Here is a 15,888-nt window from a genome sequence, read left to right as displayed (position 1 = left end):
ACAAGTCTATTTTGGCTGGAGGCAATATCTATCATGTGGCTTGTGTAGGAGCTCAGACTAGAAAATGGTGATGACCAATTTTGTCCTGAAGACATACAATTATATTTTGCATTCTGTGCACTTTTAATAGGAACCTGTTTTACAGAAATTTTTTAATGGGGAAAAAACTTGGAAGCTTTTTTTTTCTTTCATAAAATGTTTACCTGCCTACAAACTACACTTATTGCCTTTTGCAAGTGTTTTGAGCTTCCCTTCACATCCATCCCAAAATCTGCCATTATGGTCTAGAAGTCTATACCTTAATGCTATCATCTAGCAATGGAAAGGTATATTGGAATATATATATAAGCAACAGCCTATAACTTGGTTGCTGTAGTGAGATACAGCATACTTGAAAGGCTGCTGATGTTAATGTCTGAACTGCTCACTTCCTGAGAGTTTTCAATAACATTTTAGAATGATACATATTGTAAAGGAAAGAAATAAAACAATTATTTTAGATTAGCTGTGTATTTGTTAGAACGATGTTGTACTGTCAGGAAGTGCTGTATGGTTGGCTTATACCAATGAACTTCGTCTATCAGTGGTATCTCATTAACAGTGACCACATCTGGACCCATCTTTTTTACAATCATTGCAGTCTTTGGTACGTAACTGCTGCCCAGTTGAACCTTGGCAGGGTGAGCTCATCCCATCATGTCTTTAAAGAAGATAAACTGCACACCATGAAGTCTACCATGTGGGTTTCATAGATAAGGTTAAAAATACCCCGAACACCAGCCCTGGGCGGTATCTGCTCTTCATAGGCATTTATTATCCAATGAAATATTTTGAAGGCAGGGTGTGGTTGGCTAAATTATTGCTCCTCCCATTCTCTGCTGTTTCCAGTTTCAGAGGGAAAAACACAAGCTTGTACATTGAGCATGAGTCATAACCTCTCTTCTGCTACTGACTCACTTGGGAGTTTGAGGTAAGTCGCTCTACCTTATGTCTCAATTGCTCTACCCCCAGGACAGCAAGGAGAGAAGGCACTACGGAAAGTTATGCAATGTTTTTGTAGATGAAAAGTGTAGATATTGAGACCAATATTATTATTATTATGCAGTATGATAATAAAAGCGTGCCTCAAATGGATTTTTTACATAGCTTCCTCCCCACATAAAACATTTTTTTTCCATTTTGTCATGAAAAAGTTTAAAGAAAGATTATGTTGTACCAAAGAACATCTTAGGTTACAGAAATACTTAAAAATGATTGTATTTCTCAGAGGGAAGTATATGCACCTTGCATCATACTGCTCTCTTGTGCGCCAATAATGACCAATAATAAAGCTGTGCAGTGGTGCTAAGTTGACGACTTCTGAAATAAGACAAGGCCCTGCAGCGTGGAGTCTCACACAGAACGGGCTCCTACTCAGGTGCTTACACTCTATCCTGGTTGGTTTGCAAGCATTGCAGGGAAATATTAAACTTTAACAAGTGAACTCTTAATACCTGAGCATATTCCTTAGGAATATCAAAATAAATACGCATCAGTTATAGTCTTTTATGTTAGGATGTAGATAGCCTATAACTTGGCTATTTTGTCTTCCTACTTTTGTTTCCTAAAAGATACCTGGTTTTACACTGTAATGAGACATACTAGTAAAGTATATTTATTAAACCATAATAAAAAATGTGCTTGTAAGTTTTAAGGAAACTACAGTTTAAACATGAACACACTTGGTTACAGAAAGGTGATATACTGTGATAGCGTAAGCAAGGTAAAGCACGTAGCTTATAGACACGAGCACACACACGGGCAGTAATTGCAGTACTTCATGGTGCGGGCAAGAGCAGGGTATGAGGCTGATGATCAAATCAATCTGTGCCATAGGAAAGAAATGTGTTTCCCATACAGAGAAAGCACAGGTAAGACCACTTGGCAGGTGATAGCGGAAGAAGCAGTTTGTTCTCTGGGGCTTTACTTTTCAAAAAATGCCTGTTCTATCCTTTGTGTTCCTTTGAATATTTTCGTATGCCCGCTTTAAAGTCCTTTTTTATAGACATATCCGAGTGTTACCAGTTAAGGTACACGAGAGGGTTAGGTGGTGTTAGAACCGATCTTTGAGAGGGGTGGAAAGACCGGGAGGGCAGGCGTGGAGGCCTACGGCGTTTCACGTGCCTGCTTACCCCGCTTCTGGGGCGCAACTTGTTGAAGGCAAACAATAACCGCAGCGGACAACTTCTGAGCCAGCGGTTGCACCATTAAAAGTGCCTCTGCACCGCTGCCAAGCGCTACAACTGCAAACCCTGTCGAGGCATGAAAGCCTCCCTTTCAGAGGGTTGGGGTTTTTTTTTTTTCTTCCCTTCTTCCCTATTTCTGCTTGATGAGTTTCGGCCTCCTGGGGGAATTTCCGTGGCTGGAGGCCCGGCTGGGGGCGGAGGGCAGTGAGGCGCCCCGCCGGCCGCCCCCCCACGGCCCCGGCCCCGGCCCCGGCCCCGCGCAGCCCAGCCCAGCCCAGCCCGCGGGCCCGTCGCTGGCGGGCGGCAGGACCTGCACAACCGCCGCCCCGAGCCGCGGCCGCCGCCAGCCGGAGCGGGATGTTTCATTGTCCGGAAATGATGGAGAAGGAGTGACTGGCGGCGGGGGGGACAGCGGGTGTGAGTGCCAGCGTGTGCGCCCCCCTGCCCGGGGGGAAGACCCGCGGGCGCGGGGCGGGCGGCGGGAGAGGCGGCGGCCGCCGCCGGGGGAGACGGAGCAGCGGCGGCGGCGCGGGGAGCGGCGCGGAGGTTCCCGCGGTCGGGGCGCGGAGGAGGGCTGGGCGCCGCGGGAGGAAATGCGGAGGTAGGGCGCGCCGCGGTGCCGGCCGGCTCTGCCGTAGCGGCCGGGGTCCCCTGGGCCCCCCCCCTCCAGGGCTGTTCTTCTCCCTCCCACCCCACCGGCCGCCCCCCGCGGCCGCCCGGCTCACGGCCCGCGGCCGCCCCCGCCCCACGGCCGCCGCCCCCCCGGCCCCGCGGGTCCTCGCCGCGGGGGGCGGGCGGTGCGTCCGCCGCCGCGCCGCAAAGTTGCTGCCGCTTCGTTGCTGTCCCTCCTCGGTCCCTCGCCCCCGAGCCGTGAGTTTTCTGCATAAAATACATTAACGAGTCCTTTCATTTGCTTGTTCCTTCAGGGTCGCGTGTTAGTTTTGTTGGAGGGGGGTGCAGGCTCTTTATTACTCGGTGAGAGAGCTGGCAGATGTCCCAAGTGAGAGAACCTCTTCCTCCGGGGCCTGAAGGGCCAGAGCAAGCTCCGACTGAAAACAGCTCTTTGATCTCTCTCCCTCGAGGTAAGTTGCTTTAAAGTTTCACTGTAATTGTTGCGCCTTTTATTTGAATGACACGTTTACTGATTTGTTTTGTGGGTTTTAACCCCTCTTCTCTTTCCCCTCCCTCCGACTTCCCCTCTTGGTGTAACTTGGTAACACTTTCACTTCCACCACTTTATTGTTTTAGCCAGAAATTCCTATATAGAAAATGCAAAAAAAAAAAAAAAAATTGCACTGATGTCACCACCGGTTTTCAGTACTTGAAAAACTGCAGTCATTCAGAGGCAGATGCTCCTTAAAAATTGGCTTCTTGTTTCTCAGCTTTGTGTTTGTGTTTAGAAGCTCTTCCCTGTGAAGCTCTCCTTCCAGGTCTTGCAATAGATTGAGAAAGGTTGATCCAGGAGCAGGAGCATTTTTCAGGTTGGAGGTCACTTTGCTGGGTTTTGTTCTTAGGTTACTCTGTGATGCTGCAGCTAAAACCAGTTTCTCAGTGTTAACTTGTTTCGTAGCAGCTGTTGAAAAAGTTGTTTAAAAGTGCATTCATCTTAAAGAGAAATTCTTTAAGTTATGTCTTACTTGCATTTGCACAAAATACACTGATATTCTGGTCACCTTCATGTAGGGAAGTTTGACAAGGTATATTGCAGGTTATCCTCAAAACAGGAAAGCGTGTTTGCCTACTGTAAAGATAAGACTTAATTACTTATTTTCATTTACAGCTGCAGCTTTGTTTTCCAGGATTCTGACAGTAGTTTAAAAAAACTCTGAAGAACAGACAAATAAGCTTGTTCAAAAACTGTAACTTTATTCATAACCGGTTAACTGGAGCAGATCCTGGTAACACAGTTGTGCAACTGTGGATTAAAGATGCAGTCTTGTTTTTGTAACTTGGAAAATCAATAGCTATGTGAAATCAAAGTTGAAGACTCATTTGAGAAACCAGAAAGTATCCGTAGCTAAGTAAAAAATGTTCTGGCAGGGAGACATATTAAATTGGCTTATACTTATCTTATTGTTGGGGGTTTTTCTTGTCCTAGAGAATGACTCATAACTTCTAAACAGTAAAAAATAATAAAAAAAGATTAGATACAGAAGATCAAGCATGCAGAACTGAACTGTTAGAATCATGTTTTTGCCAGAAACATCAGTATCTGTGATACATGTTTATTTTCAATGTCTTGTTTTTATCTGTCATGGGATCAAGTGGCCATACTGGTTAAATTCTGCATGTAGGCCATACATCAAAGTTACTGAAGTTGTAAGTCAGTGAACTAAGTAGCCTGGAGAGCAGTCTACTTTATATTGTGGTTTCACTATGAAATAAAGTCTTATGTGATTCCATTTTGTAAGACTTTCAATATGTGCTCTTCTTTTTATGAAAAAGTAAGGAAACAAATACTGATCTGTCCACAGACAAGTTATGTGCAGAAAATCTGAATGACACAATTACAGCTCACAGCTGTTGAGGTGGAGGATTATAAAGTTACTTAAGGATCAGTAAGGTACAAACAAGTGTAATATATTGCTTCAGGTTTGCTTACTGGCCACACCTTTCAAGGCACACACTCAATTTCAAAGCATATGTATAGTTCACAGAAAGACAAGGCTGGTTTTTTACAGAATGAAGCATTCAAATACATAATTTTTATTCTAGTGAACTTAGATTTAAGGATAACTGTGGATATTTGTTGCTTTTTTCTAGCCTAAGTCTGTTGGGGAAATGGGGGTGGAAAGAGGAAGAGGTGAGTTCATAACATTTCCAGTCTATATTCCAGCATTTCTGTTGTCAGCTTTGCAGTGTGTGGTTACAGGGTAAGGTAGTCCAGATATTCCAGGACTGAAGATATAAGATAATGTGCCTGGGACTTTCAACACCCCCCACTCTTTCTATACTCTGTCCCCTCACCCCCCCGCCCTGAACATCCAAAGGTACACTGACTTCTCTAGAATGTGGCAATAATTTTAAAAGACGGGGTTGAAATTCGTATTATTTCTGGAAATAGGCTAGAGGTATGTGGAAAAATCTGCAATAATTTGAAATAATTACTACTTTACTGAGAATCACCTCGTCATGTTTATGTGATGACTCCATATGTTTGCAGTGAGATACTTGAAATCTGTGTTCACCTAGGAGTAAAGATTCTTTAATCAGAAGAAAATGGCTGATGTATAATAAAGTATTAAGTGCATTCTAGTAAGAAAGAATTTTTAATTGGTAACAGCATACTTTAATGTGCTTTCTATATTTGTTTAACTGGTAGAGATACCTCACAGAACTACAGAAAAGAAGTAGTTTGTTCTCAGCATAAAAGGTATCATAAAAATATCCAGATCATCAAAGTGCTCCTTTTGCTAGCTGTCATACGCATTCAGGTGCTGAAGACTAATTGTATTTTTCCATGAAAAGAAACTTCAGCTGAATTTTAAATATTCAACAAATAGCTACCCCACAACCTAAGAAAAAACGAAACAAAAGTAATAAAGCTTAGGCAGGTTGCAGGGATGTACATCAGTTGTGGAGATGGTGAAAACTCTGAGTTGAGACATAGTTTGGCCTACAGATGTGGCATGCTCTGGCTTTCGCAACTTAAAAGAATTTTTGTGTGTTACTTTAACCAGCATGCTCTCTCAACATCTCCCCTGTCACTGATCTTCCTCGGTAGTTCGTTTTTGATTTAATGCCTAAATATTTGTGAGATTATTAGACTTTGCCCCTCCACAATTAGTACGCTATGAGACACAGTAAATGAAATCATAGCTTCTTGTGGCAATGTCAATACTCAATTTCACTCCTTAAACCATTATTTATGCCAATGGAGTCTGCTGCTCTAAGGTACAGACTACAGGATGAAAGGTTTAACCTAATTTCTGCTAACAGCTAGTTAATTTTTGCCACATCATTCCAAAAGCATAGCTCTACTCGTGCACCCTTGTTCAAGATCCTGGTCATGCCATCCCTCTTCTGTAGCTCCACAGGCCTTGGAATCAAATTATGACTACTGCTTCTGCCTGTGTGCTGTGTAATGCAGTCAGAGTGAGTAGTGTCATGGCTCTGCTTACACCACTTCAATTTGCTGTGATCAAGCATTTTCTGCACTGGTGGGTACCAAAATAATGTCCCTTAACAAGGCATGTGACATTTTGTGACCGTTAGCCTCTCTGCCTTAAGGAGAACGTTTCATATGTTAGAAGTCGTGCCATGTTTATTGCCTGGACTATAGGTAGACTTTTTCCATTAAATCCTCTACATTTGAATAAACCAGAGAATACAGGAGAGAAATTAAACAAGCATGGAGCTATATTTAGAGAATCAGGCCACATTTTAGAAAATGTAGGACTGTCATCTATAAAGTATTTGGAATGCTCTTACATTTCCTTGTTAGTAACTAAATGTAACCTAGAATAACAAGTGTATAATATTTAGTTTTCTCAATTTAGAAAGAAAATAAATAAAGGAAAACCCCCTCTACTATGAAATTGAGACTAACAACTATAAGAACTTTCTAAAAAGTCTTCAAAAGATGGAAATCCACTAGAATTTTTATTTTTATGGAGTGAGGGAGAAGGATGGAGAAGCCTAGTAGAAATATAAAAGCTCAAATTCTGTAAGTGACCATTCTCTCTGGTGCAAATCATGTCGCTGTTGCTGGATGGAGAATGCAATTCTGATTTGGTGTCTGAAGAAACATATTCAGCAACTAATACTCCCATTCAGAAAAGTACAAAATGCATGTGCTCCTCTTCAAGAATGTGTTTCAAACCCCTTAATGTTTTCTGTGCTTAACTATTTTCATGGTGAAGAATGCTAAAGGAAAGTGCTGGCTAGATGAAATCGGGTGACAGAAGGAAGATTCACTGTGGGGAATGTCTGGACATTCTTTAAGCAACAACGATTACTATCGCCATAATTGTTGCACTTTACCAGCAGTGTCTCAATGTTATGAGTAATGGATTTTTATTTTAACGGTTAGCCAGTGCGCCCAGATTGCTCAACCTTACCAAATGCTTCCTCTGTATTTGTGTTCCCACTTGCAATCTGACAAGAGTTGAGTAAATCTGTGTTAATTTGTTTCATTGCTGTCTGTCAGCACTGAAGCATTTATTGAACATTACTAAAATACCTAAAACCTAAACCTAAACTCTAAACCTAAAACCTAACTCTAGTTTGTCATAAAAATATACTTTCATAAGTGTCTAACTCTAGTTTGTCATAAAAATATACTCTGCTTTCAGTTTCACATGCATGCCGTTCCAGTAAAGTGATTCACGTCCACATGGGTGCAATAGGCTTGTGTTTCATGGAGCTGACTGTAAAGTCCTGCATGAAAATTGACATGCTTTTGTTCCATCTCATAGGCTAGTTTTATATCAAAATATTCTTCTCAAGTTCCATTCCAGGTCTTCAGAAGTTGGCCTTATCTTTGTTTTAAACACTTGTTTTTTCCTAATAAGTGGCATCCAGCAATGAGTGTGTTATGCTAGTGTTTTCATTTGGATCAGCAGTGTGGTTTTGAAGTGAACCTGCTGTTCACCCCCACTTTGGTCTGCATTGCGGAGCAATCGTGGGGTGTGACCTGGACTGGATTCCTTTTGGACAAAATAATCTGGAAGATGCATTGTGGGAATGTGCCTAATGCACTCCAGCCACTAATGAGCCTTCAGTCTTTGAGATTAAATTTGAGAGCTAGTCCAAAGTAGAAAGCCCCTGGAACATGTGTAATATGGAAGGTGTCCATAAAATCAACCCTTTCGCTCCACAGGCCCACTTCTATTGGCCCATGCTATTGCTAATACAGATGTAGCCACTGAGTATTGCTTAGCACTTACGTGAAGCTTATGTTTTGTACACATGTGAAACATTGTTGGATGAATTACACAAGTTTATAACTGGCTGTACGACAATTAGTATGATTATTTGTGCAAAGAAGTTTTTGCTTATGTATTTGAACTATTTAATGCTTTTAATAGTGTGGAGTACCTATTTGCTTGTTGCTATTAATTTTTAATTTATCACAACTGAAATTTGTCCAGTGCTGTCAAACTTGTAGTACATCCATACTTGTTCCGTAGCTTGCACCTGGAAAATTCTTTGTAAGAGCTTTCCAAGAAGTTCAGTTGAATTGCTTTAATTTTAAGAGACTGACTTTTTTCAGTGGTATTATTGAGGCCATTGAAAGTTGCAATGAGACATTTAAGTGAAAGCCACTGAAATTAAATGAAAACAATGTAGTTAGTTTTAAAACAATTTAACATCTAAACTCCATAGATTCCAACTCTCTAAGTTGTGGATTATCAATATTAATTAGATTGTACAACCAGTCGTTGATGAAATGAGATTGTTTCAGGCAAATCATGAACTGGGATAAGCATTCTGTACACGAATAGCACAGTTGAACTTAGGTGTTACGTGAAATGCCTAAAAGTTTTAGGCATTTCATGAAGTAGCTGGTGGGTGTTACTGTTAATGGTTCCATTGTGAAACCTGGTATTACTGCAGTTCCATTGTGTTATTGTTGTGAACAGTGGAATTTTCAGTAGGAAATAGCATCCTCGGTGGTTCCTTGCCAGCGAGGATATTAATGAACAAAGGAAGTGTTAGAAGTGCAGTGTTTGCCACATGCTCTTCAATCCCTCCCAACTGCTGTAGGCTTGAGACAGAGAACCGCTTTGTTATCTTTCCTTTTGGAAACATTCTTCAACTTTTTTGTTCCTCATAGACTTACTTTTGTGTTGGTTTTTTTTTTTCCACTTTGATAACTTCTCTTTTTGCTTTGAAAGACAAAATTCCATTTGGGATGGTTTGATGATTTTTGTTTAAATCTGCATCTGCTTGTTCAGGGATAACTCAGGCTTTCTGAGGATTCATGACCCAGCACCTAGGTCAGGTTTAGGTGCCTAAGTAAGCTTTGCCCTGTGCTTCCATCATTCCTCCGCCCTTACACAGTAAAACTGTTGAGCTGTTCCAGTCTCTGCATTTTTGGAGGCTGCAATGACTCCACTGTGCCAGTCCATTCTGCTTGTCCCTTTCTCCTTGATGAGAATGATGCACTCAGGTTTCCAGAAGCCTTTCCCACCAGTTGCTTTTGCTTTATGTGTTACTTGGTGTGTTCCACCACATTGTTGAACAGAAAATGAATGTGTCATAGCAGCAAAGCCTTCTATTGTTGCAGCGACGGGATTTTTAACTCATTTTACATCCACAGTGTCCTTATGTCAATAGATAAACTCTAAACCTGTTTCTCAAGTCCAGTTTGTCATGTTTGCTAGTCAAGCACTTTTATAGTTCACATGCATGAAGAGATAAATAGGCGTATGTGTCATCTACTGAATAGAAATCAGCTGCCAATCATACTCTGAGGACATGCAACCCTGTGCCCCTGTGACCACTTGTTTCCATTTTTTTTTGTGTGTTCAGGGATTGAATATTACGTAGTTACTGATGCATTGAGGTATGATACCACATTTGAACACAGTGAGACCCATTTCTGCATAAACTCAAGAGATGTAGTGGGGCGTGAGGGGGCAGCTAGAGTGTGAACGTACAAATGGATAAGCACCCGGAGATGAAAAGGTGGTTATTTGTCAAAGACTTGAGTTCTTTGAGCTGTGTCCTGCAAATATACATCTGCTGCCTATCTTTTGGGAATAGTTTGCATATTAATGGGATGTCCACTCAATATGCTCTACATTTTCATAGAGGAAGATAGAATAAATATAGCTCTGAAAAGAAGGATACTTCATTGGGACGTTCTAAGAAGTTTTCAGGAATTAGTTTGATCTATATCCAAGCAACTTTATAAAGGCATAGAAGACAGGATTGGAAGGGATCTGCAGAGATTGCCTTACATACCTTTCTTGCCTAACTATACGTGTCTGTCTTGACAATTCAGGCTATTTGCCAAATTTTCTTTTTGATAGGGCTCTTGTAATAGTAACCTTGTTGCTGACAAACTATTCTGCCACTATTCTGTTGGTGGAGTCTTGTCAAGTGTATTTGATATGATGCAAAGAAATGTACGTAATCAAAGGCACATACTCCAAACTAAAACAGGAGTTAGCAATCAATGTTATAGTAGTCTCAATGGTGAAAACAAGTTTTGATTCTATGAAATACATGTATTGCTATGTAATTTTTAAAATAAATATGACAAGACTATGGTAAAACAAATGTATGTACTATAAAAGTGATTTATATATACTTTAATAATTCCAAATAACAAAAAAAATAGGAGTTCATTTATTTCATGAAACAGGAATTTTGAGATGTGATTAAAATTGTTAATTTTTTCACTAAGCAGCTTACCTGTTATCAGTAGTATAGATATGGTTTGGCTGTTAACAATCTCAATTCTATAGTTTGCTTACGTAAACCTTAAACTTGCATTAATCTCTACACAAGTAGAGTTTGTGCCCATGCGTACCTTCAGGATAAACCACAGGGTGCTCTGTGTGGGTGTCAGTCCCGCAAGGCTCCTCAGCCTAGGGACTGCCGTTCAGTTAGGAGAGGTACAGGTTGCTGATCTAGGGGCTGAACCATGGCAGGTAAGAAGGCTATGTTGCTTTTGTGATGTGACCAAGAGTAACTTACTGTGGTTTTGAAGAGAGATTGGATTTCTACCTCAGCACTGCCAGAGTCAGAACATAATGAGTCTTTTCTTTCCATTATTTGAACTGCTAGGAAGAGCATCTCTTTTTCTTCTTGGCTGTCGGTTTTGGAGGTTAGTGACATGAAAGTGGAAGGGTGTACTAAAGGAAGCAGAAGCTAAAATACTAAGGAAGTATTACATTAAAATTCTTAAGGTTAACCTTGATTAAAACAGAGAAGCGTTACAAATTTATTTGAAGATGCAGTAAAAAAAAGCCATGCCTGTCTATGGTCAGATCCAGCCATTAGTTTTTGTTCCAGCTGTAGGTTTTATTAAAACTGCTCTGCTGCAAGCATGGCACATCAGAGAAGACTAAGGTCTTTGCATTGATTCTTACTGGACTTGTAAATGTGTTATCTTTCATAAACTACTCTTATCACTATTCTTATGCACCTAACAAAAATAATGTCAACAACAAAACAGAGACTCAGGAGTGTTCTTGAGGGTGTTTCCTTGTGTGATTGGTTGTAGTTGGTATGTTGTAGTTGCACCTCTAGAATTAAAAAAAAAAAAAAAGAAATGTTATGATCCCATCATCAGCTGTTTTTATAAGGGAATAATCAAGAAATTCTTTTGTACTAAAACTGACACCTTGTACATGTTCAAGAAAAAACAGATAATTAATCAGGATACCAGTGTTTGTGTATTTACAGCGTTCTGATGCATTGGAAGGGATGTATGAAAAAATCTTAAATAAACTTAGCTTAAGGTCTACTTTTTCTGAAGCCCCAATGTACAAAGCCTGGCTGGGATGGAGTTAATTTTCTTCAGTGCAGCGCTTGTGGCACTGTGTTTGGGATTTGTCACTAAAACAAGGTTGATTGATAGCACACTGGTGGTTTGGCTGTTGCTGAGCAGCACTTGCACAGTGTCAAGATCTTCTCTTTGCCCACTCTGCCCCCCCCCCAGCAAGTGGGCTGGGGGTGGGCAAGGGGTTGGGAGGGGACACAAACCAGACAGCTGGCCCAGGTTGACCAGAGGGATATTCCACGCTATATAACATCACGGTCAGCAATAAAAACTGGAGAGGTTTTCGGGGAGGTGGCCATTGCTTGGAGACTGGCTTGGGCATCAGTCTACTCATGGGAGGTGGCGAGTGGGTGCCTTTGCATCGCTTGTTTTGTTTTTTCTTCCTCTTTCCTTCACTTATTAAACTATATCTTGACCCACAAGTATTCTCACTTGTGCTCTTTCTGTTCTCTCTCCTTGTCCCGCTGGGGGCTGGGGAGGGAAGGAGCGGTCCTGTGGTCCTTGGCTGCAGCCCGGGGTCAGCCCACCACACCCCCAGAGCAGCATCTGCCACGAGATTAGCTGCTCCAGTGGGTCATTCTGGAGTGCAAAGGAAGATACCAAATACATGTTTAATGATGTAGGTTTCTGTTATGTACATTCGTGGGGAAGTCTTCATCTGAATTTAACAGATCAAAGAACAGATACTCAATGTTAATTGTTGTAAACTTCCTATAAAAATTGTTTGGTGTTCACTTGCAACATTGGGGTTTTTTTGCTTTTTAATAGCACCTCTTCTTTCTTGTTAACTATTAATATTGTTTACATGACTTTGACTGGCTGTTTACCATATCCAGCTAGAATAATAAAAGTAAACATGAGAAATACACATACAACCTACATAGTATTAAAAAAAAAAAAAGAAAAACATGCTGAACCAAAAACAAGCAGAGGAATGAAGACTAAATCCCTATGAATAATGATGATTGATTGTATTCTGCACTCCTTCAGCTTTATTAGATCAAAATGTAATCTAGAACACTGATGGCCCCATAATATTAACATTAATGTTCCCTCCATAATATTGCCATTAATGTTTCCTTAGAGCTGTTCATTGTTTACTACCTGAAACAGTAGGGCTCTGCACAGTCGGATCCCATGCAAGAAAATTATGTACAGTAACTCTGCAGTTTTGTACTACCACTGCTGGGTAGATATTGTTGTAATCTTGGTGGTGTTACTGCAGTAATTTAAGAGCAAAATCTCTTAAAATAGCTCATTTAAGCTTACTGTATGTGGCAAGCAGAGTGCACAGTGCTTGCATTTCTTTTACACTAGCTCTCTCCAGGACACTACTTATTTTCATTCAGTCTATTTCAGGGCACTTTTCAAACACTTTTGAAACACATTTACACCTGATACCTGACTGCACAGGCAAACTCATCATGCTTCAGTACAATCGGATTTGTATCTGATAGATATCAGGTAGAAATAATTTGTATCTAGTGTCTGTCAAAAGGGGTTGAAAAAATCTGAGGTTTTCTTTTGGATAGGATGAGTATCTAGGTAAGATTAAGTCATCAGGGCAAGATGCAAAATGGACTGAAGTCAATGGATATCTTCCCAATCACTTCGTGAAACAGTTCATCTCAGGATGGGCTTGAGGAAATACTGACACGTTGTTGAAGAAATGGTGATGGGAGGGAGGGCTGAGAGGTAAGTACCGCGGAGGTAGCTGGGTCAGACATTTCAGAGGTGGAAATTAATAGAAGGGGAGCAGTAGTGCTTGAAGGCACATGCTACTATACATACAATGTGGCATATATTATTTTGAGTAATGTTCAATGCCTCAGTTTAATAGGGTGGATAAGAAAGGCAGAAAGTTAGGATTTAAAATCAAACTGCTGTTGGTTACATAAAGAAACTAACCTTTAATATGTTGCAATAGCAATAAGTGATTTTTCTGTGTCTCAGGATTGGAATCATTGCTTTACTAGAGGATATGGTATCGTTACATTCTGATAAGTGGTTTATGAACACGTTTGAAACAAATAAATAGAGCTAACTGACTTTTCAACAGTTGCTCATTTAGATTTACTGTAAATATTAAATGTTGTACATATACTCAAAAAATACTCGAGACTGAAAATACTTAGTGTTTCATAGATCCCTCGAGTAAGTGATATAAACTGATAATCTGTCACTGTGAATAGTGAACAAAGTAATTCCAGGTTTTGAAATGTTTCCTTGAATGCCGGTAGGAAAAACCTGTAGCAATCAAGAACAGAAAGATTTGTGTGTGTGAATTTGACTATTAAAACATTAATGACAGCGAAAATGAAAGCTGTCACTTGCCTTGGTTTGAGAAAATGCAGGGCTGCATGTGTTAACTGGCAAAATCATCAAAACAACAAGATCTGCTATCTTATGAAATAAGTTTAAGAATCTCTCAAATAACCTTACCATGGAAATTTCACTCACTGCATCTTGTATATACTTGGAGAGAAAAAAATCATTTTTCCTTTCACCATAGGCTAAATGTTGACTTTTATTCAGGAATGACTTTTAAAAGGCTAGTTTTTCAATGAAAAATAGGTAGTCGTGTTATAATAAATTTTCTGAATTTCTGTACTAATCAGTTTTGAAGTTTCAACAATATTCATCTTTAATTATACATTCAGTTGTAAATAATAGAGAACAGACTTTTGTGGAATTTTTGTGGCTTTTATATGCCAGAGCCACATGTACGTGGGCAGAAGTAATGTTTTTTTGTGTGACAAAGCGATTCAAATTTTTATTGGAAAATTTTATGGAAGGTAATTAAATATAAACAAACTCAACTGTACTTGTTGTTACGAAAGCTGTGGAGTATTATTTTGCATGATTAAACACAATATGACTAAAAGACTTTTTTGAAGAGGAATTTTTTTGATCTGGACAAGCAAACAAATTGAAAATCAACTCTTCTAGGAATTATTTCTAAGGAAACTACATGAGATGCTAAGACAAGTTATATTTTATGCTCTCTTGTTTTTAATTTTCAAAGGTGAGTTTTCCTCACATAGAGGAAAAATACTATAGAAACTAATATCTTAAAATTTCTTTTGACTTAGAAGAAACTGACCAAGAGAATACTGCGGCAGGAGATAAAGACATAAAACAGCCTTCCAGTAACCAAAGTATAGAACCAGAGATACAAGACCAGGCCGTCTGGGGAAATCGCACTGATGGTGACCTCATCAGAAGTAAGTATTTCCAGAACAAATTGCTGCCATTTGGACTTGCTTTCGCAGTGTAACGGGATACTGCTGCCTGTTGACTCAGTTAAATGTGTGTCAAATGCAGTTGTGTTGCAACTATAATGCACGTCTACCAAATTTATTTCCCGGAATGACTCCTGTCAGCATGCATAAGCAACGACTTCAAAGAAAGGTGTGATTTGAGTCGTGCAGTGTAACATTGACCTCCGTAGCATCTTCATTTTAAAGCCTTAGTGTTATATTCTTATCATTCATAATGGGATCTGTATGTTTAGTAGGCACACGACTATGCAGTATGCAACTGTGCTAGGTTCACTTGATTTCTCAGGTTATACGTTTAAGTGGCAGAGTAAACTACGCTGCGAGCAGTTGCATCCGGATACACTGGAGTATGGGTCAGATCTAAGTTTATAAAAAGAGGTTTGAATCCTAAAGTAGCTAGTCCTTTCAAAACTAGAAAAATGTTATAAGACAAGCTTTTAGGCCTTAAGTGCTATGGAATTCCATTTTTTTTTTTTAAATTAGTTTTTACAAGTCCACATTCCTAGTGTATGTCTTGGATGCTTTAAAACATAAAAAGGTATGCAAGGTTATTCCCATTCTTCTGTCTTGAAGTGAAGATAATATGCTGTCCAAAAGATCACCCACAATTGCACCTTCCTGAGGCGAAAATATTTCTGTCAACTGCCAGAGCTAATACTACTTTAAAACTCTGTGAATGCTTGAACGTTAGTTGCTCAAGGGAGGGGCACCATGAGAGAGTGTTCTCTAATTATAGGGTGTATTCAGAAAGCAAATGGACTAAATGCTGAGTGGTGCTCCAGCTCTCTGAGATCGTTGTCTGACCACACACAGCAGGGTCAGTCTGTCTTTACACTGCACACGTACGACATGATACACAGCGGGGTAAATTCATATTTCTGAACTTGCTGTTGTCATAACTGGTGATTTTCTTTGGAGTTACCTG

The 15,888-nt window shown here is 40.1% G+C and overlaps 1 protein-coding gene across 6 annotated transcripts in view; it reads left to right on the top strand.

Moving 5' to 3' along the window:
- The first annotated feature begins 873 nt into the window (after positions 1-873).
- The window catches only part of MDFIC (MyoD family inhibitor domain containing), a 54,597-nt gene continuing 39,582 nt past the window's right edge, over positions 874-15,888 (top strand). The window contains exons 1-4 of one of the 6 annotated variants that reach the window (XM_054814677.1): positions 889-970; positions 1,268-1,417; positions 3,152-3,307; positions 14,775-14,906. In XM_054814677.1, the coding sequence (XP_054670652.1) occupies positions 3,217-3,307; positions 14,775-14,906 (223 nt within the window). In that variant the 5' untranslated portion in view covers positions 889-970; positions 1,268-1,417; positions 3,152-3,216. Of the gene's footprint in view, positions 971-1,267; positions 1,418-2,461; positions 2,643-2,672; positions 2,827-3,151; positions 3,308-14,774; positions 14,907-15,888 lie in introns of those variants that run through there. The other 5 variants (XM_054814768.1, XM_054814391.1, XM_054814488.1 and 2 more) reach the window with 5 other exon arrangements.

Source organism: Grus americana, chromosome 1 (genome assembly GCF_028858705.1).
Source record: "Grus americana isolate bGruAme1 chromosome 1, bGruAme1.mat, whole genome shotgun sequence".
Classification (NCBI taxonomy): domain Eukaryota; kingdom Metazoa; phylum Chordata; class Aves; order Gruiformes; family Gruidae; genus Grus; species Grus americana.
This window is presented reverse-complemented; position numbering and strand designations above follow the sequence as displayed.